We start from the raw sequence: 16,772 nt of genomic DNA, 5'->3' as shown, positions 1-16,772 counted from the left end.
TCTCTACTATTTCATTTAAGTATACAAAAAATGGAAGGCATGCCAGGCTGGTATGGCTCAGTGGTTGAGCATCAACCTATGAACCAGGAGGTCACGGGTCAATTCCTGGTCAGAGCATATGTCTGGGTTGTGGGCTCAATCCCCAGTGTGGGGCATGCAGGAGGCAGCCAATCAATGTTTCTCTCTCATCACTGATATTACTATTTCTCTTTCCCTCTCCCTTCCTATCTGAAATCAATAAAAATATTTTTTTATGAATAGGAAAGGTATGAAAGTACTGTGGGCATTTTGTGTACAATTATACTGACTCATGCTAAAACAAAGGGTTTCCTTACAGTCCCTAAGATCTATTATGACACAACATACAAGGTGGGGCAAAAGTAGTTTCAGTTGTTCTTATGGAAAATAATACAATAATGAATAAACCCTATATAATAAAGAGGTAATAAGCAAATTGACTGTCACACCCTCACACAAGATGGCCACCCCCATGTGGTCACAAGATGGCTGCACCCATGTCATCACAAGGTGGCTGCCACAAGATGGCCAGCAGGGGAGGGCAAGGCCAGTTTGATTTGAGCATGAGAATTCAAGAGCAGGACAGTCAGAGGAGTGAACATAAATCTAGAACAAGAGATGTAAACAGGAGAACCAGTCTTAAACCCTGTGCCTCTGAGGCTATCAGTTACTCTGGTGCCTTTTCAATGAACCTGCCCTATGTTCAGATTTGTTTTGGTAGATTTTTTAAAATTGAAGACTAACATTGAGTTCTGTCAGAATGGACTGTTTGTTAAGCAGCTACCATTATTTCAGAATATTAAAATTGTATTTGCATAAATAACAAAAGTCATCTCAACAAAATAAATTTAGCTCAGCTGGAAATTCACCATGCACTTATGATGCTTATTTCACCACTAACTGATGAAAACTGCTACACACTAGCATCTGTCCCCAGACCATTGTTCCCTGGCTACTCCCACTCCAAAGGATGCCTTTAGGTCAGCACCTGTCCTTCATCTCAAATGGTCATGCAGAGGGTTCCTCAGGTGAGGGAGCTTACATTTCATTTTTTTTAAATATATTATTTTTATTGATTTCAGAGAGGAAGGGAGAGGGAGAGAGATATAGAAACATCAATGATGAGAATCATCGATTCTCTGCCTCTTGCACGCCCCACACTGAGGATCAAGCCCACACAGCTCGGGCATGTGTACTGACTGGGGATCAACTGTGATCTCCTGGTTCATAGGTCATGTTCAACCACTGAGCCACACGGGCTGGCCTAAATTTTCTTAATTATAATAATTTACATTACTATAGAGTCTTTATTATCTTACCATACCCTGGGGATTTACTTAACTATTTTAAACAATTCTTTATGTCATATATCTGTGTGTGCACAATTGTGAGTTTTGCCATATTCCCATAGAAAATTACACAATTTTTTTTTTCTGGCTGAACCTAGATGGTAGAGGGGGAAACCCCCTCAGAAAAGAAAAATGCTGCCTTTAACATGAAGTTCTTACTTTTGACTTAAAATCTTATTTTTAATATCCAAATATAGGCATGGAGCCTTTATAAAGAGGAAGAAAATTAAAGTCCAAGCAATTTTCCTAACTTCACTTTACTAAAAGAGTGCACCCATCAGAAAAAATCAAGTTATATTTCACCTCCATGTCATAAGAAGCCCCGTGATGTAAGTTTAAAAAACCAACAGTGGCCCCGCTGGCATGGCTCAGTGATGTTTCTCTCTCTCTCTCTCCCCCTCTTTGAAATCAATAAAAATATGTTGAAAAAATAAATAAAAACCATCAGTGGGTGTACATCACGGGCGTTACTATTACTAGGAGCCTTCCAGGGCAGTATACAAATTTACCTCTGCTTACTGGTGCACGAGGGGTGGCAGCCTGAAGGTGAACATAACCTCAGCTACAGCCAAGAAGCTCCGTGGGGCTTTACTGGGTTTGTGGAACAACTCCAAAAACCGGTGCTGTGCTTTCTTCTTTCTTTGCCTTTTCTGCTTCTCTAACTCTCCCTTTTCAAATTGAAGAAAAAAAGGGGGGGGGGGGGGAGAACGCGTGGTAATGCATCATTTATAAGTTACCTTGTTATTGCAAAAACAAAACACCGCTTTGAAAACCAAACAAACTCCTGCTGCGTGTTTGATGGAGGCCCTACAAAGGAGTCCCTGGCTGAGTGGCGGCTGTTTCCGCGGAGGCTGGGACCGGTACCTGCTGTCCCCCGTCACTCCCCGGGAACCGGGCGGCAGATGTTGCAGCGCGCAGTTGTCTCTGAAGTGGCTTTCGGTCCCGGCCTCCCCGCCGCCCTGGAGTCAAACTGCATTAGATCGCTTTATTTGCGCCTGAGGCGAGTGTGGGAGCGCAGCTGTGTCCACCCCTGCTCCTACCTTTGGTGTTTCGGGCCTCCAGGCAGCGGGAGAGACCAAAACGGTCCAGCCGCTCTCAGCCACCTCCGCTGGCAAGGCGGCCGCTGCCGCCGCTGCAAACAGCTGTCGGGGACAACCTGCTCGCTCGCCCCTGGCCGCGGCCCTCACCTCGCGCCGGCGCTGAAACATTCATGACTCCGAGGAGCTGCGGCCCCGATCAAAGCCCGCAGCCCGCGGACCGCCGCCTCCGCAGGAGCGGGCGGCGCGGAGAGGGAGCGGGAGCGAGGGACGCAGAGGTGGCTCGCGCCGCTTTGATACTTTGTGCCTGAACTTCAGTGACTTGATCAAGGACTTCAGTGCAGCCGTGGATTCTGCAAATGAGCCCAGGGCGGCCTCTGAGTCAGGAAAGGAGGGTATTTGACTTGCAGAGTAAGTGTGCGTGACTCTGGGTTTAGTTCTACGGTCCCTGGTTTGTTTATTAAACTAAACTCACAGGAGGCAGAATCTGCAGTCAACGATTTATAAATAAATGACACGATTGTTTTCTAAGGTAGAAAACGTGCCGCTGACTTGGCAGAGGTTCCGTTATATTGGAGCCATCAGCCGCAGCCTGAAAACAATTGCGTTTTACTGTTTCTTAAACATCATAAAATTTGTTCCTTTTCCCTTTTCAAGAAAAAAGACTACTACTTCCTTTAAAAATTCGGAAATGAAAGCATTCTCGTTTGTTTCCTGACAATATAAAACACGCTGCATTCAATTCCAACTATAATATTTTTCCAAAAGCCTACCTAATTCCTATAACACACAAATTGCTTTATATTTACACACACACACACACACACACACCCCTCCTACACCATTAAACAAATACTTCATAAGAAGTATATTCAGTAGTAAACACACACCAGCTTTTGAGTACAGGAAAATAACAAAATTATTTGCAAACGTTATTCACCAATTTATATGAAAAAAAATGCAATCAAAACAACTCCAAGACTAATCTTCTCATTCAATGATTACGTCCTGGCTACCCACACAGAGGGCCGGAGCAGAGGGCCCTGCCCCTGGGACAACCTAGCCTCCTACATTTAAACTGTTCTCTGCCCCAGGTAATCCTAAGAAACAAATACAGAAGCAAATTTGGTGAGAACCATGGAGTTCAGGCAGTTTAGTTTTTGAGGGCTTCACCAACTGGACACGGTAAGTAGGAGGTAATGGTGAACCACGGTCTCCTTCTCATGCACAGGTTAAGCCTACCAAAGCACAGCACCCCATTTTTCCCATCCAGCAAAACTAGCTGTGCCTGGCGTGCTCCACTCCCTGGGTCTCTCTGGACCTCTGGAGCCGCATTTCCTACTGGGAAAAGTACTTCGGGTTTCTCAAATCAAAAACACTCCAAAGCAAAGAGTACTGGAATATAAGAAATATTATATGCTCTTGTTTTATAAAATAAAATTTGTAAGATGTTGGAGTCTTGGTAGATTCATACCATTGCACCATGCAATTATGATCACAAATAATTAAATATTACTGTTTTGGATAATAATATTTGATGTAGTTCAGTTCTTGTAAATATTTTTAAATAAAATCCACTAAAATATTTACTATGATTACGTGTCCTCTGGTGCAGATTCGTTTTGGCACAACTATCACCAAGTCACATGGTAGGCCTCGTCAATAACAGTATTTACTGTACTCTTGAAGATAAGAATAGAGCAACTGAAAGTCTTCAGTCTCTCAAATGAAGCCAAAAAGAAAATTAGCATAGCATGTAAGAAATGCATGAACTTGTATAAGAAATTAGCAAACCTGAAGGTGAAAGTATAGTGGACATAAATGTGAGGAAGGGAAGGGGAGGGGAGGGGAAGGGAGGGGAGGGGAAGGGAGGGGAGAGGAGGGAAGGGGAGGGGAGAGGAGGGGAGGGGAGAGGAGAGGAGAGGAGGGGAGGGGAGGGGAGGGGAGGGGAGGGGAGGGGAGGGGAGGGGAGGGGAGGGGAGAGGAGAGGAGGGGAGGGGAGGGGAGAGAAGGGGAGGGGAGGGGAGGGGAGGGGAGGGAAGGGCTGAAGACCATGTAACCAAAGTAGTATGATGGCTTTCTGAAACATAATGTAAACATATTGGAACTCTTCTGTTATTCTAAATTATTAAGATACAGAACACTAATTCTGCTAAGTATTGAAATGATACTTGCTAATTTAATCACTTAATATCTGAAAAAGTACAGGTTATAGTTATGAATGTATATGGGATCAAAAGTTTACATTGGAATTAATTCTATCAAATAAAGAGGACCTGGTTGATGATGTGGAGTTGAGAGAAACATATTCTTAATAATCCTTGTGAAACATGAAAATGGGAGATGGGAAATAAGTAAAGGAGGAAGGAGGGGAAAGACTTCTCAGGTTGTCTAAAGGGAAAAGAATATATGCTGATACCTACAAACTTCATATCAAACCCAGCCTAAAAAAAATAATAAATATTATAAAAGATAACTAGCAAGAAGCAAAAGAGCAACTCATGTCAAACTTACCTGATTTCTGTGATCAAATAATTTTGCATCATTGGTTGGTTGAATGGGGGAGTATATAAATAAACATTATACCTTAAATCCAGCAAATAATTTAACAAAATTTATAAAATAACCTTGTGAATAAAATGATAATCTGAAATGGTACTGTTGGGTGATTCCCAGCTTTCCCATACTAACGTCAGTTAACTGTGGAGTGTTCCTATATGTTGTTGCAGAAGCAGAACTCCAAATCATGCGTCCATTTAAACAGAGGTACCATTAAATATAACCACAGCGGTCCGGTAATGAAAAAGTCTGCTTCAAACACTACCTCGTTCTCTCTACCTGTGGTACTAGCAAAGGGTAAGTGATCTGCTGGGAATATTCCAGGAATATTTTCTCAGATTGGATTTCCTAAATGGTTGAACTCAGATATTTCTGAAATGACCCTCATCTCATAGAAGTAAAATCATAAGATTTAGACATTTTTGTCTTTTAAATACCATGACAGAAAATAGCTTATTGCGCCTGAATGAACCCGAAGTCCTCTGAAGCTGAAGTGAATGGTGTTCACGGTCGTGCTGACACATGATGAAAACATTGTTGTTACCACTAACAGTGGTGTGTTTCTCAACAAAACTCGCTATTGTTACATATCAAAAGGCTTTAAACAATTTTTCTTACATTGATACAATAGCAAATAGTGCTAATATATTAAAGAAATTATAAAACTGGAGTATTTCTAGACAAATTTCCAAAAACAAAAAAGCTTCAAATAGGCTTACTTGGTAGAGAAAACGAATACACATGTGTATTTATATATTTCTATACATATGTGTATGTATATATATATTTCTATAATGCTTTCAAAGACACTTTCATATATTTAAGAAATTAGATTCATTAAATGTTGGAGGCAGGGAAATAACATATTTACATCAAGAAATAGAGGCTCTGAGGCGTGCTCTCCAGTCCGCATTGCTAGTCAATGCTAGAGAAAGACTTCAGTTCCTAACCCGGAGTCTGTCTCCCCATTGGGTGAAACCTCAGAACATGATGTCATCCAAGTCAAAGGCTGAAGCAAAGAGTGTGCTCATTAAAGCCAGTGTACAATGAGCCATAATTTCTTAATGTATTACTTGAAAAGGAACTTATTAAACTGCATCTTGAAGATGTATTCTAACAACAGATAATTGATTAAGCACCGTATGTAATAGGAGATGGTAATTCCTTCCTCCAGTGTACTGAGGGCTTTAAATTCTTTTTGATTATTATTTCACCTTCATTATACAGACCCAAGCAGTCAGCTCTTTCCCAACACATCCTCGCATACAAACCTCATCTCCTTCCTGAGGTCGCATCAAGGAAACCCGGTCGTACTGCCGCCGCAGCAAAGCCCAGAGCGCATCCAGCCGACCCTAAAGGGAACATGATTTGTTCATTCCTAAGGAACACACTCAACCTCTGTTGGCTGAACACGTGAGTTAAAATGAAGATGGTACAGCCTATTCTCTACTCTCACTCTTTTCATAAATTAAAACAAAGAATAAGTAAGTAATAAGAAGAGGAGGTCCTTGTTGCTGAGAAAATATTCAGTTGCTATAATGCAGACGGCTTGTCTGCTATGGGATGGACCTGGGTCCTCCTTCAGAGACTTGGGTGGGGAGGACAAAAGGAGGTACAGTGTCTGTGGGAAATTTCAGTTAAATGACACAAAACTTGGGCAGTACCTTAATTGGTGTGTACCACTTTGTCTGAGGAGACTGGTACGAGGGTCTGGGTCGAGGTGGCCTAGGCCTGATGGGTTCCTCCGTTTCTTCAGGGATTTTCACCACAGCATTTTTGGCTTTCTCTAGCCTTGCACCTTCCTCAGTAGATCCTTTATCACCCCAGCGAACCTTTCAAACAAAGGGGGAAAAATTATCTCAGACATACAGTGTCTTGGAAAAATAGGTTCTGATTTAACCAATGGTCCTTCAGTTCACCACCTCAGAGGAAAAAGGAGATGTATAGGCAGACTAACTGTAAATTTCTCCTCTTCTGAGATTTAATAGGTTTATCACCATTACTTATGTACTTAACATTAAGATCCCAGAAAAAAAAATAAAAGACCCTTTGTATAAATCTGGAGTTAATTAAAATTTGAAGCAACCATTTCTCCATTGTTTCAAATAAGGAGTTAATTGATAGTTCATAATGCATGATAGTCTGTAATCCTATTCTTTAATCAGATAGGGTCCTCTTCCAGCTAAACACATACCTCTATATACTGATGGCACTGAGGGAAATAGATGATAATAATGATAATTAGAATTTATTGAATGCTTACTATGTGCCGATCTGCATTTAGTCCATAGGAAAATGCAATGAGATACTGTATTTTGCCTTCCAGATGAGGGAACTGAGACCCAGAGAGGTTAAGTGACATACCCAAAGCCACACAGCTAGTAAGTAGCAGGGCAGGGATTTTAATGCAGATAGTCTGAAATAGGTTAATAAATTTCAAATAGGTTTGAATTTTATAAATGTATTTTACACAAAGGAGTTCATTGTTCCTTCCAAACTCTTCATAAAGTTTGATTGAGGCAAAATGTACGATTTAAACATTTAGTCTTCAGAAGTAAAATAATTATATATGTCTTTTCCTTACTTTTATAAAGCTTGATTTTATAAAGTATCTTTCGGTCTTTAGTTCCTGTTCTGATCTTCTCATCTGAGTATGGTTACTTGATATAACAGTTTTTCATTGAGGAAGACAAAGCTGATAAAAAGCCTCTGTTATGGAAAGAACATTTAAGAAACACCAGGGATTTTCACAAATTTTAGGGAATTTAATTCTCTGAAAATTCTGGACATTGAAAAACCACAGGGTCAACCAATTGTTTTCTCTGTTTTAAAATGAACAAGAAATAAGAGCTAAATCTGAGCTCAACTTTTTCATGTACAAGCATGGAACAAGATACAGCCCAAGGACATTACCAAAGACGACAGAGGTAACATCAATGAAGCTCTAAAAAGAAATAGGAAGGCCTGTCCAGGGCACACCGACTCAGCAGAGTTAAGTGATTTCTACAAAGAAAAAATTGTTAAATCCATTTAAAGCATTTTAATGACCTTAGTGTGTGGGAATACAGATAATCCCTATTTATAGAAAGAACTATTCGCAGCTTTTTGGTAAGGCTTACTTAGGTGTTTTTAGCCATTTTTTAATATAGTTTTAGAATAGGCTTTCAATTTCAATTGGGCCCTATTGACTCATTAAAAATGTATCTGTATCTCTCAGTGTGATCAGTGGTACTAGAATGTTCTTTATGAGGGTGTTAAAATTGCTTTAAACACCATTAAACCTTTAGAACTAGATAGCTGGCTCTCCTTCCAGAGAAATGACCTTCTCTTTCAAATCACAGCATCTTCACCTAGATAAACTAAGACTTCTAAAATCTTTAGATACAGCTAAATTGAACTACAAACCCTAAAATCAGGATACATATCCTTGCAGTTGTAAAGTCTCAATTTTAAGGGGAAAAACAAAAAATGGAAAAAGATGCACAGTTAAGTAAACATATAAGTATCATAACTCAGAAAATAATTCAGAATAGAAACATAAGAAGATACATTTTAGATCTATTTAGAAATGACAGATTTTAACATATACAGCTCCTCGGCCTAACCTTCACAGCTGGTATCACAAAGGTCATGGAAATCATATTTTCCCTCCAAGTTTCACTGAAAAACCATTCTCAGATAAAGAACCCAAAGCTAGTTAAACTAGAGTTCTGACCCAATGTGGCATTTCCAGGAACTCAACTATCAAGACATTACACTTATGAAATATGGTTGCTGAGTTCTAAAGGAAATTCGTTAAGTAAATCTACTAGTGTTAGTTCATGAAGTAGCTGTTTCATCATCATCACCATCCGACAAACAAAACAAACGCTCTCACTTCATCTCAAAGTCTAACTTTATAGTTTTCTTAAAACTCTTCAAAGTAGTGGAATATATACACAAGTATATGTATACATTTTAATATTTTAGTTGGACCACATTGAGATGGTCACAAATGATAAAAGAATAACAAGACTAGATCACCAAAGGGAGACTTAGCAGAGTTCATATACATGGATATTTTTTCTGTGGGGGTGTGGCGGGAGGGAGTCAGCACAAGCTAGATAATTAAGTTCTTCCAACTCTGCTTGACTTTCGTGATTAACAATAATATTCCATAATTTTCAGAGCATATTTGGATGACTAGGTGGTTATATTATAAAGGAGCAATTTCAGAATCAAGAAAAGAAACAAAAACAGTTTCACGCTGCATTGGCAGAAACACACTGGAAGTCATTAGGTATTATGGATCAGCTGTGCTAACAGCTGTTATTAACATCAGCTCAATTCCAGTTTTCTGCAAATTTCCATTACCATAGTCCTAAGTAAAATCCCTATACCGGCTTAAAATAGCATTAGTTATGAAGATTTGTTCCGTAATTCAGATGTGGTCATAATTTCTAGAATTCCTTTTACTTTCCCCAGTTCAATTTATTTTTTTAAAGAAAATGCTTTCCAGGTTTGAATAGGCAAAATTTTAAAGCAGATTATGTATTCTGTTTTCCCTCTCCAACTTTAAGTAAATTCATGTTTGAGAAAGTTTAATGATGTTTAATGATCACTTCAATTTTTATTATGTATTTTTAGGTATTGCATTTCCCCTTTGTAATGTCCACATTTAATTTTTCATTTTTTTGTCATCCTCATTCCCACTTCCATCTTCTTGATGGAATACACCATAAAATGTAGCCAGAATTATCTAAAGCTAAAATGGACCTCAATTATTAAAAGTGGGTGAGTCCTTATCATAAATTTTTCTCAACTGAATAGAAACAGGCAATGTAATTTCACGTTAAGAGAATAATGCTTAAAACTTAAAATACAAGTTATTAAAAAATGTGTGTGAATCCTTGGCTTTCTTGAGCATAAGCCAATAATATACCCTTTAACTTAGGACCCATTCAGCTCATGCCTATGCTTTTCTTTACAAAGAGATCTCAATCTTTGGGACACTGAAATATTGAACTAGCAAAAATCTGGCATAATTCCTAGAGTTTTAACAAGAACATTATTTACTCATCAAAAATATGCTAACATATTACATACTAACACATCCGTTATCTTGTTGTTATGAGGTATTTTACAAGTGTAGATTTCAAAATGGAATTAAATTTATTATTCTGAATACAGGGTTGGGAAAAAGTAGATTTATAGTTGTTTGTATAGAAAATAATACAATAACTAGTAAATAATAATACAATAATAAATTATTTCACATACTCAGAACTATAAACCTACTTTTACCTCACCCTTATAAGTTCAATGTCAAATAAATTAGGAAATAATGGAGAAATATACAGCACAAATTGAAAATCACTCCATGCAGAGAAAACTATTCTAACATTTTGTGGTATATCATGTCAAAACTTTTTTTCCCTTCGCAAACATCTTTTTACACATTCATTTTGAAATGAGGCTAACTAAACTAAAATAAGTTGTGATATCATACAAAGACTAGAAGCCCGGTGCATGAAATTCGTGCACGGCAGGGGGTTTTCCCTCAGCCCAGCCTGTACCCTCTCCAATCTGGGACTCCTGGAGGGATGTCCGACTGCCCGTTTAGGCCCGATCCTGGTGGGATCGGGCCTAAACGGGCAGTCGGACATCCCTCTCACAATCCAGGACTGCTGGCTCCCAACTGCTTGCCTGCCTGCCTTCCTGATTGCCCCTAACCACTTCTGCCTGCCAGCCTGATCACCCCCTAACCACTCTGCTGCCAGCCTGGTTGATGCTTAACTGCTCCCCTGCCAGCCTGTTTGCCCCCAACTTCCCTCCTCTGCCAGCCTGGTCACCCCTAACTGCCCTCTCCTGCAGGGTTGATCACCTCCAACTGCCCTCCCTTGCAAGCCTGGTCCCTTGCAACTGCCCTCCCTTGCAGGCCGGGTGCCTCCCAACTGCCCTCTCCTGCTGGCCATCTTGTGGTGGCCATCTTGTGTCCACATGGGGGCAGGATCTTTGACCACATGGGGGCAGCTATATTGTGTGTTGCAGTGATGATCAATATGTATATTACTCTTTTATTAGATAGGATAGAGGCCTGGTACAGGGGTGGGGGCCAGCTGGTTTGCCCTGAAGGTTGTCACAGATAAGGGTGGGGGTTCCCTTGGGGTGTGGGGCGGCCTGAGCGAGGGGCCTGTGGTGGTTTGCAGGCCGGCCACGCTCCCTGGCAACCCAAAGGGAGGCCCTGGTATTTAGAATTTATTTTCCTTCTACAATTGAAACTTTGTAGCCTGGAGCGGAGCCAAGCCTGGGGTTCCGGCAGCCATTTCTGTGGCAGTTAATTCACCTTCTACAATTGAAACTTTGTTGCCTTAAGCGGGTGGGCCCGGCCAGGGTGTGTGGAAAGCTTTGCTTCCCCTGTTGCCGCCGGCAACCCTGGCCTGCTCTCTCAAGCTCCATTCTGCCGCCATTTGTTTGAATTTGTTTACCTTCTATAATTGAAACTTTGTAGCTTGAGTGGAGGCTTAGGCCTGCAACGGCTATGGAAAGCTTGGCTTCCTCTGTTACCTGGGAAACCTTGCTCTCTGTGGCTGTAGCCATCTTGGATTGGGGTTAATTTGCATACTCGCCCTGATTGGCTGGTGGGCGTGGCTTGGCTGGTGGGTGTGGCTTATGTAGCGGAGTGATGGTTAATTTGCATATTACCATTTTATAGAGAGGATATCCAAATGTAAGACTTTTATTTATAAGTGTATTTTTTATATGCAAAGGAATATCTAATCCACTCTTTCCCACCCCTCCTAGGCTAGAATGGCATAGCAAAGTTAGGCTGAAGGAAAATGACCTTCCTTCTGTATCAAGCAACAAGAGCTAGCCCAGCTAAGCTCTTCATACTACTTGATATTCCCAATTACCCACAGGCAAACACAGATGCAATCTTCTCTCCAAAAGACAAACTTAATAGATTTTAGCACTTGCCTTTTCCATGGCTTATTGGCAATGGGGTACTTGTCTCAGAAGATATTTCAACAATACAGTGGCAAGCTTTTATGGATAATGTGCATTATTTTAACATGTAATGTGCTCAAGAAAGTGACAATCACGATCAGATGACTTGAATAACCATTTCGATAATGACAACCATGTTAAGTACGCCTAGGCTTTTTTTGAAAACTACTGAAATTTATTCTAAAGAGAGGCAACTTTTATTGGGAATCTGAAATTTATTGAAGTGTATAAAAAAGAAAATTGCAAGTTTTGAGGTTGTTAGTTAGCTAATTGACTTCTGCGGGCAGTGATGGGACAAAGCAGATATGACAGAAGACATGTGCCATGACTGCACAACATAAAAAAAATTCCTTATCAAGAAGTAAAATTAAAGGATAACCAATAAGGAGAAAAAGTGAAGATCTGTGTTTAATAATAACGGCAGTATATCAATGAAAAATTCTTTCAATTCTCGTTGGGGTGAGATGCTGGCCTATTTGAACTAGTTAAGGGCTCAGTGCTGGCAATTATTGCATATTATTAATTAACTAGAGGCCTGGTGCATGAAATTCATGTATGGGGGGTGGGGGGAGGGGTCCCTCAGCCCAGCCTGTGCCCTAATAAGCCAGCAATCAGACATCCCTCTTACAGCAGTCCGGGACCCCTCGCTCCTTACCACCCACCTGCAGCAGAGGCAGGAGAGGCTCCCGCCACCGCAGCTGCTCTAGCCAGCCATGAGCCCGGCTTCTGGCTGAGTGGCGCTCCCACAGGGGGAGCGCACTGGCCAACGGGGGCAGCTCCTGCGTTGAGCGTCTGCCCCTGGTGGTCAGTGCACATCATAGCAACTGGTCGTTCTGCCAGTTGCTCCACTGTTTGGTCAATTTGCATATTAGGGGTTTATTATATAAGATTAATCACTTTGAAGAATATTTATGTGGTGGTAAGAAGACCTCATTTAATTTTTAAAATATAATATTAAACTTCAATTCATTCCACAATTTGAGTCAGTCAAAAAGTTCAATGCATTCTAATAAAAGCTAATTGATATTATGATTGTTCATAAGTGGTAACTAAAAGCTGTATTTTAAAAATGCCTTACATGTGTTTCCTCTACATTTGTGATAAGGTCATATCCATACTATTGAATATTTTAACATTTTTCTCCTCAAATAGTACATAGCTATTAGATCTTTTCAAAGATGAGTATTGTTGCAATTTTAAGTGGCTGGCTTCTTTAAAATTGATGTTCTCTGCAGTAATTTTTTCCAAAATAGTGAGAAAAACCCTAACTTTGTTTCGCCCTTTAGAATTCAGACATGGTATCAATGCTGTTCTTTGACTAATGAAGTTAGTTCTTCTTGGAGAGTTTTGAAATGGCTAAGATGATTCCATAGAAAAAGAATATCTGCAAAAGACCCAGTGTTAAGTAAAAAATGGATGTATTGTGATATTGAATTATAAAAAGTACAGTTTCCATGGCTTAATAGTTCTAGAAATTCATATTCCAAATTAGTGGCTTCTATTTTTTTAAAGATACCAACCTCCATTCTTTTAATTCCTCCAACCCCTCGACCGCCATAATAGGAAGCATCCACAGTTGGCCATTTCTTGTTTGGCAGAGGATCCTCTTCTTCCTATTTAGATACAATTTTTAAAAATTGGTTCAATTACATTCTTAAAATATTGCTTAGTCAGTACTGGTTCACATTGAACCATTTTTCTGAATAATGCAATTCATGTGTAAGAAACACAGTACAAGTTATACTATATGAGACAAATTTCCCCTGGAGTTCCAGAGCATAGAAGGACTCCTTCCTTTCCACAACTTTAGGAATCTCCCTTATTCACTAAGTTACCAAAAGTTGCTAAGAGCATCATTTGTGTGTGTTTTTTTCTATTCATCACTTGATATTTAAAAAGATAAAACATTAAAATTTGGGATAGCATTTAAATAGTCATGTAAAGCGTCCAAGTATGTGTATGTTTGAGTTCTGTGAAGTTTGTACTAAAAAGATAGGTAGTTGAGAAGCTTTAAAAATGCACAAGGCAGTACATTCTGTATTTCATGTTTCTAACACAATTTTGGCTAGCAAACAGTTATTTATAGTGCAACAGCCCGCTTTTAGCTTTTATCCCCTCCAAAACCCCCATTGGATGCCTGAAATTGTGGATATTACCAAACCTAATATATATGATGTATTTTCTATACATACATACCTATGATATAGTTTAATTTATAAATTAGGAAAATTCATGTTGTTCTTACTGTAGATCTTAGCAACCTCGGCATTTTTTTCTTTTCTTTTCTTATTGAGAACTTTCACGTTTTCACACAAAGGAAGCACTTTGCAGCTTCTCTTTGACATTTCCAAACTGCCAGCATCACTACTCTTGCACTGTGGGGCCATTACTAAATAAAATAAGGGTTGTGTGAACACAAGCACTGCAACACTGAGACAGCAGTTTGGTAACCGAGGCGGCTACTGCGTGACTAATAGGCGGGTATACAGCAGGGATACACTGGACAAAGGCATCCGGCAGGACAGAATGGGGTGGTGTGGACTTCATCACCCTGTTCAGAATGACATGTAAACTAAAACTTTTAATTGCTTATTTCTGGAATTTTTCATTTAATATTTTCAGACCTCAGCTGACCACAGTTGACCACTGGTAACTGAAACTACATAAAGAGAAATCACGAATAAGAGAGACTACTGTATTAATCATTTTGAAGAAAGTAATAACATCTTGGAACTGCCAGTTTGTAGTTTTGAACTTTTTTAAAACAAAATAAGTGACATCAGAACTACTGATATATTTCTATAAGAAGTAAATTAAATCTCTGTACTGTTGATCTCGTTTAGCACATGCAAGAAATTGTTAGAGGACAAACAATATTTTCATGATTCAAAAGTCAATACATGGGTATCATAGTTACCTAATAATAATGTAATTGGTCAAATTTGGAGATAATATCTAAAAACACTGACATCACTTATTAAGCACTCATTTACCTCTACTGGTGCAGGGGGTGGTGGTGGAGGAGGATCCTTGATAACCTGTCCAGAAACAAAAAAATTAAATGTAAAAACTTTCGTGTCATAGAGAGGAAACAGTAAAGATGTATAAAATAATTAGATTAGTAAAATACTGTGTTAGCACCAATGATGTCCCCAGTGATCCTTAACACCTCATCCCACCCCCTCCACCCCCCCACTATCCAATATGTATGCTCCTCCCTGTGAATCTGGACTTTCCTGTAACTAGCTTTTGACTAGCATGAGGTAGAAGTGATACCATGTGACCTCTGAGGCTAGGTCAAAAGAAGTGTTTCACTTCCCCTGCCATCTTTGGAACACTCATTCTAGGGGGAGCCTGCTGTCATGTCATGTCTACCCTGAAACCATCAAGCTGTGAGGAAGCCCAGGATAACCTTATGGCATGGCTAGGTGGTGAGAGACAGGCACATGGCCAGCCCCCAGCTGTGCCAGCCTTCCCAGCTGAGGTGCCAGAATGTGAGGGAAGAACCTCTCTTGGACAGAGAGCCTCTTTAACTTTCTGATGCCTCCAGCCCAGCTGCCACCTGACCGCAATCACATGAAAGAACAAGTGAGAACCTCCTGGTTGAGCCAGTCTCCACAGAACCGTGAAGACACTAAATTATTGTCTGAGGACACAAGGTTGTGGAGTCATTTGTTAGGCAAAATAGGTAAAAAGCACCTAAAATCCACAAAACTCCTCCACACACATTCATTCATTCTATCTTTATGGTATAAATATGTTATTAGCTTCATATGCCACATGAATAACAAGAACAAAAATTGTCCAATACTTTGCACAAACCTTCACTAAGTGGTTTTTCTAATGTCAAAACACAAACTTTTTTTTCCCCCTAGGTTACAGTATGTCCCCTCAGACAGAGTAGGGACTGACTTGAAAAATCTCCCTGCTATGACTTGTTGACTTTTTCATAGGCTGGCAACACAAAACAGCTTGCTCTGGGCGAGTTGACAGGGAAATTAACATATTCTTTCCCCAGCCTTTAACCTAGAAACAAACCAACTTTTTAGCCAACATTCCTTTTTCTGTGAATAATTACTTAATATATTATTTCATGATAGTTAATTCTTTAAATGAGAGAAATAGACCCCTCCATCTAATTTAAATGACCTTTTCTGGTTGGAGTATCTGGATTTTGTACAACCATGCTAGAAAATTATTGACCAAGTGCCAGGGGCTTCTGATCATTCAGGTACATATCCAAGTCTCTATACTAACTAATAAGATATTGATGACATTGATTGATAAGTCTTTAATTACCATTGCTTTATTTTTGTCATCAATGTCTACATTCTCTTCAACTTAAATTAGACATCTAGCTTGTTTACCTATCTCTAATCCATCCCTCATTCTAACATATGTAGTCAGGTAAATATTTTTTCTAATAGAAACTTAATTGATCAAAAGTTTAAAATAATAAGTTTGAAAATTAAAACCATCAAGGAATCATTATTATTTAGGTGTATTACTATTATCTTGGATATGTTTTTCAAAGACTGCTTGCCCTTTTAAGATATATACTACAATTTTTCCAAGTTAAATAATATACTTCTGATACTTTCACCAAAATAATCTGGGTTTAGGGTCAGCCAGAAATTGAAACTGAGTGAAGGAGAAAAGGGTGATTCATTATTTTAATCTTTCTTTGTGTACATATGAAACTTTCCTTAATGAAAGGTTTTTTTAAAAAAATTAATGTTATTGTTTAGTGGTTGAGCACCAACCTATGAATCAGGAGGTCACTGTTCGATACCCAGTCAGGGCACGGGCCCAGGTTGCAGGC

At 39.5% G+C, this 16,772-nt stretch overlaps 1 protein-coding gene across 2 annotated transcripts in view; it reads right to left on the bottom strand.

Moving 5' to 3' along the window:
* The window catches only part of ANTXR2 (ANTXR cell adhesion molecule 2), a 139,931-nt gene that overhangs the window by 50,022 nt on the left and 73,137 nt on the right, over nt 1-16,772 (bottom strand). Inside the window, exons 13-16 of one of the 2 annotated variants that reach the window (XM_079771032.1) lie at nt 14,944-14,988; nt 13,471-13,563; nt 6,628-6,795; nt 6,235-6,315 (exon numbers count right to left, since the gene is read on the bottom strand). In XM_079771032.1, coding sequence (XP_079627158.1) covers nt 6,235-6,315; nt 6,628-6,795; nt 13,471-13,563; nt 14,944-14,988 — 387 coding nt within the window. Of the gene's footprint in view, nt 1-5,751; nt 6,316-6,627; nt 6,796-13,470; nt 13,564-14,943; nt 14,989-16,772 lie in introns of those variants that run through there. The other variant, XM_079771031.1, reaches the window with a different exon arrangement.

This window comes from Cnephaeus nilssonii (genome assembly GCF_951640355.1).
Source record: "Cnephaeus nilssonii genome assembly, chromosome: 1".
Taxonomy (NCBI): Eukaryota; Metazoa; Chordata; class Mammalia; order Chiroptera; family Vespertilionidae; genus Cnephaeus; species Cnephaeus nilssonii.
This window is presented reverse-complemented; position numbering and strand designations above follow the sequence as displayed.